The 15,347-nt window shown below is 39.1% G+C and overlaps 1 protein-coding gene across 1 annotated transcript; it reads left to right on the forward strand.

The window, feature by feature from the left end:
* The first annotated feature begins 1,519 nt into the window (after positions 1-1,519).
* Positions 1,520-12,093, forward strand: LOC145489873 (uncharacterized). The gene is made up of 7 exons (XM_081468943.1): positions 1,520-2,201; positions 3,241-3,324; positions 3,708-3,979; positions 5,728-5,865; positions 8,886-8,941; positions 9,496-9,632; positions 10,002-12,093. Exons 1-7 carry the CDS (start codon positions 1,904-1,906, stop codon positions 10,283-10,285), a joined length of 1,269 nt encoding a protein of 422 aa, XP_081325069.1. The 5' UTR covers positions 1,520-1,903; the 3' UTR covers positions 10,286-12,093.
* The last annotated feature ends 3,254 nt before the right edge of the window (positions 12,094-15,347 follow it).

Below are 15,347 nucleotides of genomic sequence, written 5' to 3' on the forward strand. Positions count from 1 at the left end.
TAAAAGCGAGGCCGGAGTTTGGTAAAATTGGATTCATTTTGAAATGAAAATCACAAGTATTAATCTTTGGTCACGGAAGATAATTAATGTTACTTAAAAAAAGAGTAAAATAATCCACCACCCACACCCATCCCCCCGCCTCTACCCCCAAAAATCACGAAGTACATGTAGTCACTCCTAAATGTATTTCAAAGCTGAGGCACTGAACATTTTATGGCACATACCGCAGATGTAGCGAATGCATATAAAACTGAAAACGAGCGTCACCGCTACGACAAAGCACTGCCACATTGGTGAGGGGAAATTTTGATGAGAGTTTGTTTTCTGAATCAGATAATTAAAATATCAGAATGTAGAGTGTATGGTGGCCACTGCCGTAACAATATCAAGCCTGTCGGTCACTTGTCCCTTTACCACTACAAGCTAAAGGTACCCCTCACCAGTTCTGTGAGCAGTAACTGCATCAGTTAACCATCCTAAATACTTTGTTGCCTATTGTCCACCTTCTCCATATTTTCCACTTCGGCCGTCCATTTACAAACCCTCTTCCTTTTATCCAGTCTTTTAATTGCCAGCTGGTGGACTATTCAAATTATTTTGTTATATCATTTCATTCTTTCACAAGTCTGGTCCACGTTCCTATCTTATTTGTCTTGTTGCAGTTATTTGAATAAGAGATGTTCACATCCTGGAACTTTGTAGTCATTTTCACTATTTTCATTTACACCTAGAGAAACAAGCAAAGTCTCCTCTAACAATATACAGGCATCTGTAAACAACTCCTTCTGATCAGTCCACGAATCCATGTAGAAAGTAAACTGTAATATGTTGAAAATGGCTGAAGAGTTCTCTGGCGTTGATCGGAATGAAATTAGAATTTTGAGGGTTGTTCTTGTAGAGGGAGGATAACTGAGAGAGCTGGGGCGGATCTAGGGGGTCGGGGTTCGGGAGGTTCGGCCGATCCTCTAAATTAAGAAAAAAAAAGAGACATTATAGCACGTTAACTTAGCCTCAGAATGCCGAAACTCCCACTTCCAAGGACTTCAATTTTAAAAATTTCCGGGCAGGGGATGTCCCCGAGCCCTACTACAGGGGACAACCTTCGTTGGTCCGTATCTCGAATCCCCTTCTCTCAGACACTCTATCCGCCCCAGTGGACGGTCTTGAAAACTGATTTTAGACCATTGTATTCTACTGAAAACACGAAGGGTAAAGTCGAATCAAGAAACCAATTCACCTCTTGTGAACAAAATGTTTCTCGGTGATTTGAATTGTGCGCCACTTGCTCCGAGCTGGTTAAAATAGACTCCATGACGTCAGGTCTATTTTGAGTTTATCCCGACTTTCTGACCAGTAAGAAACCTCGTATTAAAATTCTTAAATCTGTTTGGCTGATCAGTAAAGGTTTATTTCCTCTCTTCTAATTTTTTGTTGTTGTTGTTGTTGTTGTTGTTTTTTTGTCATAGCTGTCAACAAAGTAAGGGATATTTACCTCTACAAACTGGTCAGTATTTATGAACTTTTGTTCTCTTTATTCGTGATCGATGATGCGACATCCTCAGGTTGTTTTACTTCTTTGAAAAATTGTGTTATCACGAAAGCTGAATAAGTACCCTGCGAAACAGAGATTCCCTTTTTTTGAGTAGAAAGAGATGAGAATCTCAGTCCTGCAGGGTACAGAAGAAAGGACTCTCCCCTCGGAAATCGAAAGTGCTAGCTTAGTACATATTTCGGGATTTACGCATTTTTCCTAGTATAGTTTATGTTTCGCGCCTTTTTACTATTTTTCCGTTTTTTTGTGTGTGTGCTCTTGGGTCCTGGGAATGAATGTAAAAATGTGTTGCCCCCCAGGGCTTCGCGTTTATTATGTTAACGCCTGGCATTTTTTGCCATTTTGAATACGATGTCACGGAATCCTTCATATTTACTCGCTTCGATAACAAATTTCTTACGAAGCTATCGCTCTGAACTTCTTCAGAGTGGAAAGCTGGAAAAAATTGCAATCACACCAAGGCAATTCAGCAGCATGTCCAGCATGTATACCAGTGGAATAGATCGCGACTTTGATGAAGAGCGATCTGGAATCCGTGTAGTTGACCTGAGAAGCGACACTGTAACCAGACCCAGCAAGGCAATGAGAGAAGCGATGGCTGCTGCAGAAGTGGGTGATGATGTTTATGGAGATGACCCAACAGTGAATGGTTAGAATTTGAACCTATAACACACAATATGCTGTTTTATTTTCTGACGCTGTGTATTTTTGAATGTGTGTTTCTAATTTTGTCTAAGCTGCATGGGCGAAATTGTAGGACAAGATGGAGTGGCGATTCCATTCAAATGTGAAGCGGTGATAATTTAGATTTTAATAGGTGGAGGGGTATATTCCTACACCAAATTAACTGAAGGCAGCAGGCCCTTCAAAGGCATTTGAGTGTAGCAGCCCATTAGGCTAGGAATTAGGAGAGTTGCCATGGGTCTGCAAGAAGTGCTAACCAGCGGGTCATGCCAGGCAATATGCAAGCCATTTTGGTTTGCCTAAATAACAGTCTGGTAAGCCTAAATAGCTCACCCCCCTCCAAAAATAATGTTAACTTACAGTTAGCCTTAGAACCAGGAGGGATTACTTGCTCAGTTGCATAGCTCACATTGGCAGCAAACTGGTTAGCCTATATAACGCTCCTACTGGCCTAACTAATCTAGAACTCCGTTTAGTCCAAATAGCACTTTGGTTAGCCTACATTAGCTCAATTAGGGTTATCCTTTTTATGGTGGGGAGGTAGGGGGGGGGGGGGGTAGGGATCCTAACTCACCTGGCTTGCATGCCTTGCTGGCCGGCTTGCATATTAGCAACAGTCCTTCTTACCCGGTTTCTCTGGGAAATATTAAAGGTTAAAAGGACTGAAAGGAGTAAAGCAACTTCCATATTTTATATTTTTTTAACTTTGTCTCCTCTCCTCGCTCTCTTTAGTTTAGTTGGGATCAAAGCCATACAAGGTATCCCTAATGGTGTATCTTGTGAGATACAATATTTGAAATCAGTGTTTCAGATAAGAAAGGGGTCTGAATCAACATATTGATAACTGAACTTCTGATGATTTGGTGAAGCTCAAATCTATTAACCACTTGGAATTCCTTATCAATTGACTTCTTGCCCTAAAAATATTATCTCCCTAAAGCCTTATCCAGAGAATAATTTTTTGAGGTCCTTGAATTCAAATCCCGTTTTATTTTTCTCACCAGTCTTACAGGAAAAGGCAGCAGAATTAACTGGTAAAGATGCTGCCCTCTTTGTACCAAGTGGAACAATGGGAAATTTAGCATCAGGTATCATGAATGTTCACCCCTAAGTTTTCCCGTGTTCGGGTAATATATCAAACACGAAAGACCATGTTTGACCACATTTCCAAATACCAAGAAGAGAGTTGAAAATACAATGTACAGCGGAGTATTTTTGTTGAGCTTCAAGGTGTTTGAAAATGTGGTCAAACACTGTCTAGAGTGTTTGATATATCTTCTCAATCAAAACCAAAACTAAGAACAAAACAGAGAAATAAAATTGTAAAAATCTATCCAAACAACATCACAGTCATGATTTCCTTTGTTTAAACTTGTTGAATTATTACTCAGTTTGAGAAATTGATTTGAAATAGTTGTTATTGTTTGTTAACAAGCCACTCATATAAGCAAAGTTTTCCTTGATCTTTCAGTAATGGCACACTGTCCTGGTCGAGGTGATGAGATACTTGTTGGTGACTTGGCACATATCATAATGTGGGAGCAGGGTGGAGTTGCACAAGTGGCTGGTGTACACTCACGACAAGTGCACACCAATCTTGATGGGACTCTGGATTTGTTAGACATTGAAAACAAAATCCGTTCAAGTGGTGATGCCCATGTACCCACCAGTCGCTTGATATGTGTTGAACAAACTCATAATGGAACAGGAGGCAGAGTATTACCACTAGAATACTTAAGAAAGGTAATGTTGGTTAAAATTCATTCTGTTTTATTTCATGTCTCTTCTATCCTTCTCCATATATCTACTGTGCATCTGTTTTAGTGTTAGAGGTTTGCATTGGAATTTTGATGTACTGGTAAATTTTTATAATCTAATATAATCTTCCAACCTATTTTGTCTCACATTATTGCTGCAGAAGGGCTTTATATGTTGTGTTCTAAGAAATAATAATAATAATAATAATAATAATAATAATAATAATAATAATAATAAAATAAGTAAATAATTAAAATAATAAATAGATAAAAAGTAAAATCAAATTATTAAGTTAAGAAAAAAAAACATACATTTACATGTAAAAAGAAAAGTCTTTAGCTTAGATTTAAATGTCACCAGTGACCTACAATCTCTTACATTATATTATCTGGTAGTGAGTTCCATAAAACTGGAGCAATATATGAAAATGCTCCGTGTCTGTACATCCTAAGATTACATTTAGGAGTAACAAGTGTGGATTTATTGGAGGAGCATAGTGATCTAGCAGGAACATATGATTGTAATAGTTCATTTAAATAAGGAGAGGCAATACCATTTAATAGATTTATAGGTCAAAAGCAAAATTTTGAAATCTAGTCTCTTATGCAGCCACTGTTAGCCAGTGTAACTCTTGAAACACAGGCATGATGTGTTCATGCTTCTGAGTTCCAGTGAGGAGCCACGTGGCTGCGTTCTGGACATACTGCAGTCTCTGAATCTGGTCTTTAAGAAGGCCTGACAAAAGGGAATTACAATAAGTTACAAATGCATGGATAAGGAGAGCAGAGCCATTTGACTGTGGTGTAACTAAAAAGGTCACATGTAGGCCTGCATGGTTTCTGCCGTTAAGCTGATACCCTGTAGTTTGCCATACATATATGTTTTTTGCTAGTTTGGTTTGCTTTTGCTCGATACATTTAAAAATTTAATTTTGTCTGGCTCACCAGAGGGTGGTGTCGCTTTCCTTCAAACATCAATAATGAGATTCAAGCCTAATTATCTCAAAAAAATGCATGGCCACCCCCATTTTTCATTGTGGATTCCAATAGTCCTTGCAAAGATCTACTTGTTTCCGCGTAGTCCTAATCTGGTGCAAAAACCTTTGTATTTAGTAGGCACTGTCCGTAAGTTCTGTCACATGCTACTTTCATCAATTGCAGATCATTCATCATTGATCTGATGAGATAATTTATGCCTGACAAAAGTCTGTGGGCAGTTATCTGATTAGCTAAGACTAACAAAAGAATCCTCACATGTCCAGCCATGCCTTCAGGAGAGGAGGGCGGGCTCCTTTCCTACTAATTGAGCCAACCATGTTTGTAACACAAGGCCAATTTAAGATAATAATATGGACATGATTCATCTCTCTCTCATATACACTGTAATCACACAAGCTCAAATTACCGAATGAATTAAGAAATAAATGAATTTTCGGTTTCAAAATGTGCAGTTGGAATTTGGAATTCTTTGAACACCTCTTTTAGTGAAAAAAATCTGTGAAAAAAATTACTGTAAGAAGTTAGGTGTCCCAAATTGATGGGTACATGGTAAAGGTGTCCAATTTTAGTGATCACTTTGAAAAGTTTGAATTGAACAGTTCTATGAAAGTCAATCAATTACATAACAAAATAGCTCTGTAGCTCCAGAACCAATTAGAATTGAGGATTTTGTTGAATGTTTAATATTGTCCGATAGTAGAACAAACCTATTTTATAAAATTAATTTGTTTTAAGGTGAAAGAGCTTGCCACAAAACATGGACTTAAGGTGCACATGGATGGAGCTAGACTTTTCAATGCTGCTACAGCTCTTGGTGTTCCTGTTGCACAGATAACCCAACATGTTGATTCAGTCACTTTCTGTCTTTCCAAGGTAATAATTGGCACTGGAGTAAATATAAGCATCTTGAATGTTTTTACCACACCCAATATTTTTCCCCAGTTACTACAAGGGCTAAGGTATAAGGCTGATTTAGAATAGTACTAATTAATACTTTTTTTACAGTATTTCAGAAGTCTAAGTAATTATTTTGTATTTATACTATACCTGTTTGCATGCAATATATGCCCTTTATCCCAAATAAAGATGGGCTGCAGGTGGCTGGGGGAGGGAGGCAGGAAGTGGTGCCATTGTCTTCATGGTTAGTGTGTTCATCATCATCATCAGTTCTCAAAGCGCCAGTAGGCACATAAGGTCGTGGGTTTCTGTAACATAACGCTTTTTTAAGGGACAGGGTCGTTAGCCCTGTGCCTAACCCCCAACCTGGAGGACCAGGGAATCACTCTTTGTCTGGTCTCTACCATATATGCCCTTTATCCCAAATAAAGATGGGCTGAAGGTGGCTGGGGGAGGGAAGTAGAAAGTGGTGCCATTGTCAGAATCAGATCAGAACACAAGTTGAACATACGATAGTGTGTGTCACAGTGATTTTAAAATGGAGCATAATTGAAGGGGTGAGTGCAAAACCATGCTAAGTGACGATTTGGGTGAAAAAAAAAATTTCGTGAAAGGGCTTGAATTTTTGCATGTGGTCTTCAATGTAATAGAAAAACGCGGCCCTGTATTTTTGTCGCTGGTTTTTGCTTCGTTTTCGAGTTATAACGTATGCAAAAATACTTGGCTTTTCCTAGCCATGTCTTTAGGAGTTTATTTGTTGAACAGCAAACAGGCAGACTGTTTATAGTGTATGAAGTCAAAATCAAATCTCACAGCATATATGGAGCGGAAATCTGGGAACAGATTGTTTACGTCGGTTATTGTGACGTGAGCACAACACGTGAATCGATCGAGAGTCAAACGAAATTCATCGAACAAAAAAGAGATGTGCCGCATTAGAGCTCTGTCAACTAATATCTTAAGCATTGTTTTAAAGTACCTTGTATGCCTGCCTGGTGGTTGAGAGGCATCATAAAGTCTCGATAAACCCGTAAGTCATCAGCACGTTTTAAAGAATCAAAATGTGTTCTGAAACTTCGAAGGCAGCTGATATACCGTAATCGTGTTATCGGCGTTCGAAGTCAGATCGAGCCAGGCAGCAAAGTCCAAGAGCAGTTCTTGCCCAAGAAAAATACCCTCTGGTGAGTCGTGGCCCATTTGCCAAGCGTTGCTAGCGTCAAAGTTTGGAAAGCGAGAACTGGTTTTAGAGTGATAAAATTTGTCTTGTATCGACCGCATGTTTTCCCGCGCACGAGGTGTAAAGACCCTTCCCGGCATGCATTGCGATCACGTTCTGCGGACGTTTCTCGAACTGGTAACTAGCTTGTTTAAACATAAGAATGGCCAACAAGTAGCGATCGATTGTAACATAGATCTGTGATGCAGGTTGCGTTGATTTTATTTCAAATCGGCATGATTTGTAGTGTTTTGAGCTTCTGGGATCAGCGGACAAGCAGATGTATGGAGACCCGTACGTTGCGGAGATGGGTTAATCTGTTAATCTGTCAGCCCTATTTATAGCGCGTTTTCACGTGAAATCAACATCATTGAGCTTATAAGTTGCGTGAAATTACCATTTTGCTATTTCCTAAGTGAAACTAGCATCCTTGCCGTCAAGCGTTAACGTGAAATCAACATTTTAACCTATTTAGACCTGAAATTAACATCATTGAGCTTATGCGCTTCGTGAAATTGACATTTTGCTGGTTTCTAAGTGAAACCAACATGCTTGCCGTCACGCGTTAACGTGAAATCAACTTTTTAACCTATTTAGACCTGAAATCAACATCATTGAGCTTATGCGCTGCGTGAAATTGACATTTTGTTGGTTTGTAAGTGAAATCAACCTCCTTGCCGTCACGCGTTAACGTCAAATCAACATTTTAACCTATTTAGACCTGAAATCAACATCATTGAGCTTCTGCGTTGCGTGAAATTGACATTTTGCTCGTTTCTAAGAGAAATCAACCTCCTTGCTAGCGCTGTCACGCGTTAACGTGAAATCAACATTTAAACCTTTTTTGATCTAAAATCAACATTTTTGAGGTTATACGTTGCGTGAAATTGACATTTTGCTGCTTTCTAAGTGAAATCAAAGTCCTTGCGGACGCGGCGGGCCGATCCTTTGTTATGATAAACCGAGGCGAGACTTCGACTTATAACAAAGGCTTGGCTTGGCTATTATAACAAAGGATCGGCTCTGTTTATCATAACAAAGGCCCGGCTTCGTTTATTTGAAGACCTCGGCGGGAAAAGGGCGGTAGGTATTTTAATCAAAAGTGAACTTTGTCGAAAACGCTCCAAATTTCGCATGCAGTTTTGTTTAGGTATGTTTAACAATGTCCTGTAGTTTTTCCGCTAAGCTTCGCTTCGTTTTTGAGATATTGCGTATGCAGAAAAACCACTCGGTTTTCCTAGCGGCGTCTTTATAAACGAAGCAAAAACCAGCGACAAAAATACAGGACCACGTTTTTCTATTACATTGAAGACCACATGCAAAAATTCAAGCCCTTTCGCGAAATTTTTTTTTTTCACCCAAATCGTCACTTAGCATGGTTTTGCACTCACTCCTTCAATTGTAAACTAACACCTAGAGAACTCCCTCTGAGCAATCACAAATAACACTGAGATTCCAGTGAACCAATGCAAACACGGAGTGAATAAATGAAGCCAGGTGCAAAGTATAGGAAAATGGGAGCAGGCACATAGTGATTGTAGTGGACTTTTTTTGATTAGTTGAGAAAGGGGGGTGAACTTTTTTTTTAAAAAATTATCAATATGCGTATCATTGCAGCACCAATTTAGGCAAATTCAAAATACTGTTGACCTAAATGCAAAATTGGTGTGTAGCCTTTCATTGTGCCAAAACAAATTCATGCACTACAGCTTAGTAGTTCTTTCCTGACTGTCAAAAATTAATTATTAAATATTAACTATTAATTGTCATTTCCTTGTAGGGTCTTGGTGCCCCAGTAGGTTCAATAATTGCTGGACAGAGTGATTTCATATCAAGGTAAATGGTTTCTAGACAGAGAAAATCAAGGATTAAGAAGCTTTAGTGTGAAGAGACTGTTATGAAAACAATTAAAACGTTCTCTGGCTTAAAGATTTGGGTTAAAATAAGCTTTTGACTGCCAACTGACAGCCTTTGGCAAATGATCAAAAAGACCTGAATGAATGAATATGTACAGTAAAAAGTGGGAAAAATACAGAATAAAAATGGTGACAGTAACTGTTAACAGACTGTCCTTGTTAATAGGTTTGTTTGTCAAAAAACGTGATACTGCACATTTTAAAACTAGACCCCTTCCCTTGTTCAGAAATGTAATGTGTAGAGTAGGTGGACAACACAAAGAGGGCTGTTGTGTTAGTTTGTTGTAACAGTAATAGTATAATTGATAATTTGTCATATAATAAATGAAATAATTAACATTTAGTTTGCAATGATCTTTAACTAATCTAGACTGTTGTGAGCAGCTTTTTATTGTTCCAGTTGCGATTCTTGCATACATTTACATGATGATTTTTTCCTTAAAGATTACTGTTATGCTCATCCATTTCAAACAGGTGTTGGCGTCACAGGAAGGTTCTTGGAGGTGGTATGCGACAGGTTGGTGTGTTAGCTGCAGCAGGGATTTATGCATTAGACCATATAGCACCAAAACTTCAAGTGGACCATGCTAATGCACAGAGTTTGGCAAAAGGTCAGCAGTATTTTCGTCAACATTTTATTCAGCTTTACCAATTGTCTGAACCCCTTGTTGTGTTTTTGGGCAAATCAATGGCTTAAATAATCAGTCACTCCATAAGCCATATTGAAAGTGCCCAGAACAAAACGTTTTTCTTTTGACCAATTTATTTAACCATTGTGGGGAGCTTAATAAAGACAAACCGAAGCAAAAGCACAATAACATAGGTCTCCAGAGCGTGCATAGGAATGTAACTACTCTCCGTGCGAATTGCGGACCTGTAATGCTGACCTGAAATGGTCAAACGACTAACATTTCAGGCTGTTGTCGCCTTTGACATTAAAAACGAAAGTCACTATACATGTGGTACTGTCCTTCTAACAGGAATTCACGATATGAAAGATCTTGGCTTGGACGTCGATCTGAAAAGCGTTGAAACCAACATGGTGTACTTCAATGTCAATCATCGTACAGTTTCAGCCAATGAGCTCGTCAAACGAATGCTTGACGTCACAGACAGCGCGCCACTGGAAACACGAGTAGCAGTGAGAATTCTTACAGCTGGAAAAGATCGAATAAGACTGGTCCTTCATCATCAAGTGTGTCAGGACGATGTTCATAAGACGTTGGGAAAGATCAAATACATCTTAACCTCAAGTCAAGTTTAACACAGGTCCCCCAAGCTCCCAAGGAGCCGTGAACATTTTAAATGTTTACTACACTCAGTCGCGAAAAGTAAAGGAAAAGTGAAGTTTATGTAAACAGGGTAGCCCATTCAGCTCAAAGGCTGGTATCCATAGGGAAACTGTATAAATAACATCAGGTCAAATCAGCATAAGTATAAGAGTTTGTATGGAAATGTAACGATCTTTTATAACAATTCGAAATATGGAAAAGACATTCGATGATAACGATTTACTTCGGCCTTTAGTGTGCTACTTGTGTTTTCCACGACGTTTTGAGGCTGTTTCAAAGCGATTTCAAGCAGAAGAGCAAGTCTGACAAAAACAACTACAGGCCGATCTCAGCCGTTCCTTCCTGTACTTTCAAAAATATTCGAGAGACATTTGCACAACTCTCCATCTACTTTTCTCAAGGACAATAATCTCCTATATTCATTGCAATCTGCCTTTAGGAAACACCACTCGACTGAGACAGCCTTAATAGACATTGTCGACCGAATGCTGTTAAATCTTGATGACAACCGGATAAATGGCTTAGTTTTCGCCGACTTCCAGAAGGCCTTCGATCTTGTTAACCATGAGATTGATTGAAAAACTGCGCATTTATGGTCTAGAGGACAACAACCTGGTCCTTGTGCGTTCATTCCTTCAAAACCGAACGCAGCGCACGGTTATCCGGAGTGCACAATCCTCGCCCCAGGCTTTGACGCACGGAGTACCACAGGGATCCGTACTCTCTCCTCTTCTTTTCCTAGTGCATATAAACGACCTCCCGGAGGCAGTATCGCAGCCCACTACTGTGGACATCTTCGCAGATGACACGACTCTGAGCTCACACTCACCTTACACAAATACCCCTGGACTTTGTTCCAGACTATGTCAAAGTACTGTAGAACTGGAAAAATGGACAGGCAATAACCGGTTTAAGCTGAACATGGCCAAAACAAAATCCATGTTCGTAACCGGTACTAGACTGCGTGCAAAGATGGACCACTGCGACCAGATGGAAATCCGTTCCAGCACGGAAGATGTATTGGAAACTACTACAAGCTATAAACTACTTGGAGTATATATTGACCCGGACCTTTCTTTTAACGAGCATGTTGAACATTTATGTAAGAAACTTACTAAGCGCATCGGTATCTTGAGATCAATTAGGCATTATTTACCTTTAAATGAGCGTATACTCTTCTACAATGCAACCATAAAGCCCCTTTTTCTGTATGGCGGAGCAGTCTGGAGTATAACATCTAAAGCAAATATCAGACGAGTCTTTCGACTGTAAAAGAGAGCGGCCAGGGTAATATTGGATGTTAAAACAGCAAGGGATGAACGAACTGTTGACTTATTTAACAAGTTGGACTGGTTACCCTTCTATGAAGAAATCAATGTTAATAAGCTATGCCTTATCTTTAAATGTCTACATGGTCAATGCCCAGAATACATATCTAGTAAGTTGATACGTGTGAGTGACATATCGGTAAGATCCTCGCGTTATAGTCACATCACGCTACGATGCCCTAAGAGCAACAGAGCGACAGAAGGAGGAAAAACTTTTGCTTCTACATCAACTTCACTATGGAATTCCCTACCTCCTAACATAAGATCCTGTGATAGCATTAATGTTTTTAAAGAGAAATGCGTCAAGCTTATAAAGAAGGGGTATGCAAATAGTGAACATTTCACAATTTCTTAGTGTCCTCTAACTCTTTGTATCGCATGCACCAACAGGATTTTAGTCCATTTTATTGATGTTAGTAATTTTACCCGTTTTATACTTATTATTATTCATAGTTAGATATTTTTAAAATAATTGTGATTTATATTTTAATTGTTTAAGGGAGGGCCACGAGTTTATCAGTCAATGACTGTAAAGTGTTTTTACCCTCATTAAATAAAGTTACTTACTTACTTACTTACTTATTCCAGCGAGTTTTAGTTTCACCGTTTTCCCCACACTCTATATATATGTCTGGATTTATGAAAACAGTGTTAAAGAGATGAAGCGGTTTTTATTTTTTTTATTATTATTTTTATTTTTATTTTTTATTTTTTATTTTTCTTTTGCTTTCCCTATGGCAGCAGCTTGTAAATCTTACCTAGCATAAAACGTAGAGAACTTCATGCGGCATGTTTCATTTATTTATCTTTTTTTTTTTTTTTTTCATTATTTATCGCTTCCCCCTTCTCCCCCTCCGTCTTTTTCATTTTCATTAGTTGTGGAGTTAAAGGGAATCGGGACGGCAACCACGGTGAGAACATCGCAAAGAAAAACTTTTACAGTGGATAATTCCAAAGGGGGAGACTCGCTGGGAAGTGTCTCTAGCTGTCCTCTTTGAGAGGTCTCTGCCTTAAAGAGAGTTAGTTATAGCTAGAGAGGGTGGAAGATAAGTAATGGTAATAGGACTGAGTGGAGTTCAATTCCATCTGTTATCATAAGAGTGATAACAAAATCGGACGACCGCACAGCGGGAGTCCGATTTGTTTATCGCGAGTATGATTACAGACCGAATTGGACGACACAAAGTTTTATTACCAATTAATCATAAAAATTACAATTTCCGTGAAAAGACGAATAGCTAAGTTATGAAAGAAAAGGAAAATTTGCATTAAAATACCTACAAAGGAGATGTAAACATTCTAAGGCCACCGCGCCTCCTACCGGCAATTAGGCGCCAAAAACACAAAAGCAAGCGCACGCACTCACGCACGTAACTACAACTTTGAATGTGATTGGTTGATTTAAACTACAACTTTGAATGTGGTTGGCGTATTAAACTGTCCGATAAATAATTGTCCTATTACAACTTGGCTAATGAATTAGTGGAAAATAGGGGTTTTTTAAACCACTCACAATCGAGGAAATTGTAAGTTTTATGATTAGAGAGTTAATGCCCCGTTAGTGCGTTATTCCCAAAGTAATTCCTCAAGTTATCTTTAAACATGTTACCCAGTTCTCCCGCGGATAAAGCTACCACGTGCGTTGCGTGGATGTTTTCGTGGAGGATGAACACGCGTGTTAAGTCGCTTGGGCTGTCCACGTGAGCAACATTCGTGCCATAGGATTGGCTATTTCCAGACCATCCTGGAATTTTAAAATAGCCTTTGAGGGGTTACCTTGGAAATGTGGCCAATATGGGGGATTAAGAAGGAATCCATCAGAAGTACGAGTAACAAGTGGACAAAAATTTTTGTACCGAGATTATTTGTATCACAGTGCAAACTTGTGCGACTGTTTTAAATATCTTCTCAAAAGAAATCATCTCTAACAGCACCAAATGTCGAAAACAAATGTTGAAGTTCATATGAAACACTTGAAAGTACTGGTGAAATGAAACTGATGATGGAATTTTACATGTGTTTGCACACAATTTCTCTGAACTTTGAAATTGTTTTTCTCGAGTTCCTATGGGAAATTGCTTTTGGTGTTATTCAGGTGATTATATAAACATCTTTGGCTTTTAGAAAATGCAAAAAGGATTTTAATACACTTAACATTATTCTGGCACAAGATATTTTTGTCCCGGCACTAAAAAGTGAAATTGCCCGATTTCCTACCGGATTTCGTCTTAATTCTTTTAACCATCATCCTCTGTGAGACCGGTGAGAAAGCCATATCTTTCTAAGGGAGGGGTCCATTTGGTAGTGGTGTCCGCTTTGAGGGAGTTGACTGTAAAGAGCAGTATAATGGCTCTGCGCGTGCATAATAAATCGCGATCAGGAACGTGGTACGTTTCGTAGCCATCCTCTGTGAAACAGACTGAAAGGTGAGGGCTATCTATTTTTATCAGTAAAGAATGTGAAGCACGTATGGTAAATTTAGACGAACATTCTATTTAAACAAGTCTATGTTGAATTTGTTCTAACTGATTTTAAAATTTGAAATTTATTAGATTATACCAAGTGGTTTGAAGCTTTGTTGATAAATCTAATGTAGCTGTTGTGTGAACATGAATCTTTTTGCAGTCCTTTCATTCCACAGGACGCTTTTCTTCTGGATGCCATTAAAGGCCCCGTCCACACGGTAAAAGATGATTTCCAGTCCGCACTGCGCACTCCCCTGGAAGTCCTGGGAAGAAGCGAGAGCTCTGGCTAAGGACAGGAGCAAGTGGAAGAAGAATAGTGCGGCATTATGCGCAACAGAGCGCGAAGAAGATAGGTGAGGTGAGGTGACTGTGCACTCTCAGGCCTGGCCTGGGGCACTCTCGAGAGTTTGTTTGCGTTTTTTGTTTTGTTTCATGTAAGACATCAGAAGATGTAAACATTTCGCAACAACTTACATGAAGTAAATTCAAAGTTTCAAAACAACCGCCATTATGTATGCACCGGAAGCGGTCGAAGCTTTATGCTTCGTGCTTTCTCGTATAACTTGATGAGAAAACTTCGCAGCTGTAAAAATCAATGAAGCTGTCGGAAAAAGAATTTGAAAGGCCTCAAAGATAAGGTATGTGGTTCGTAACGAACAACATCGATTTGTATTCCATCTAGTGAGATTTATAATGTTTATAAACATTACGGTGCTGAGACTGCGCAATACGGACAGGAAATCATCTTCAAGGCTACCGTCCGCACCAATTCGTAATGAAAACGGAGCTCTTCAAACCGGAGGAATTTGAGCTTTACGTTTTCGTGTAGACGGAAAACATTTTGAAAACGGAGCTTTTCAAGAAAGATGCCGTCACGATAATCATGAGATTTCCCAGTTCGAGTTTTCCTCAAGCACAAATCCAAAATGTGTCAAAAGTGCTCAATGTCTAATTCTTCTTACGAATCATTACCAAGCAGACAGGTGCTAAGAATGCATAAACTCATCAACCAGGGCATATTGTCGTGATGTAAGACTAAATTCTCCAAAGTAACCCTTCATCAATGCACGCTGGTCGCTTTGAAGAATTGTAAATATACTACAAGACTGGGACTGAGTCATCTGGGTATTAGCTAGTATTAGCACGACCTGAACTCAGAGTGAATAACTAGTTATCTAGGGCCATCCCCATAGAATGCTTTGTTTTCCATCCCCCTGGTCGCTCGGTCAGTTATTAAAAAA

The sequence above is a fragment of the Orbicella franksi genome, chromosome 6, assembly GCF_964199315.1.
Source record: "Orbicella franksi chromosome 6, jaOrbFran1.1, whole genome shotgun sequence".
NCBI classification, from domain to species: domain Eukaryota; kingdom Metazoa; phylum Cnidaria; class Anthozoa; order Scleractinia; family Merulinidae; genus Orbicella; species Orbicella franksi.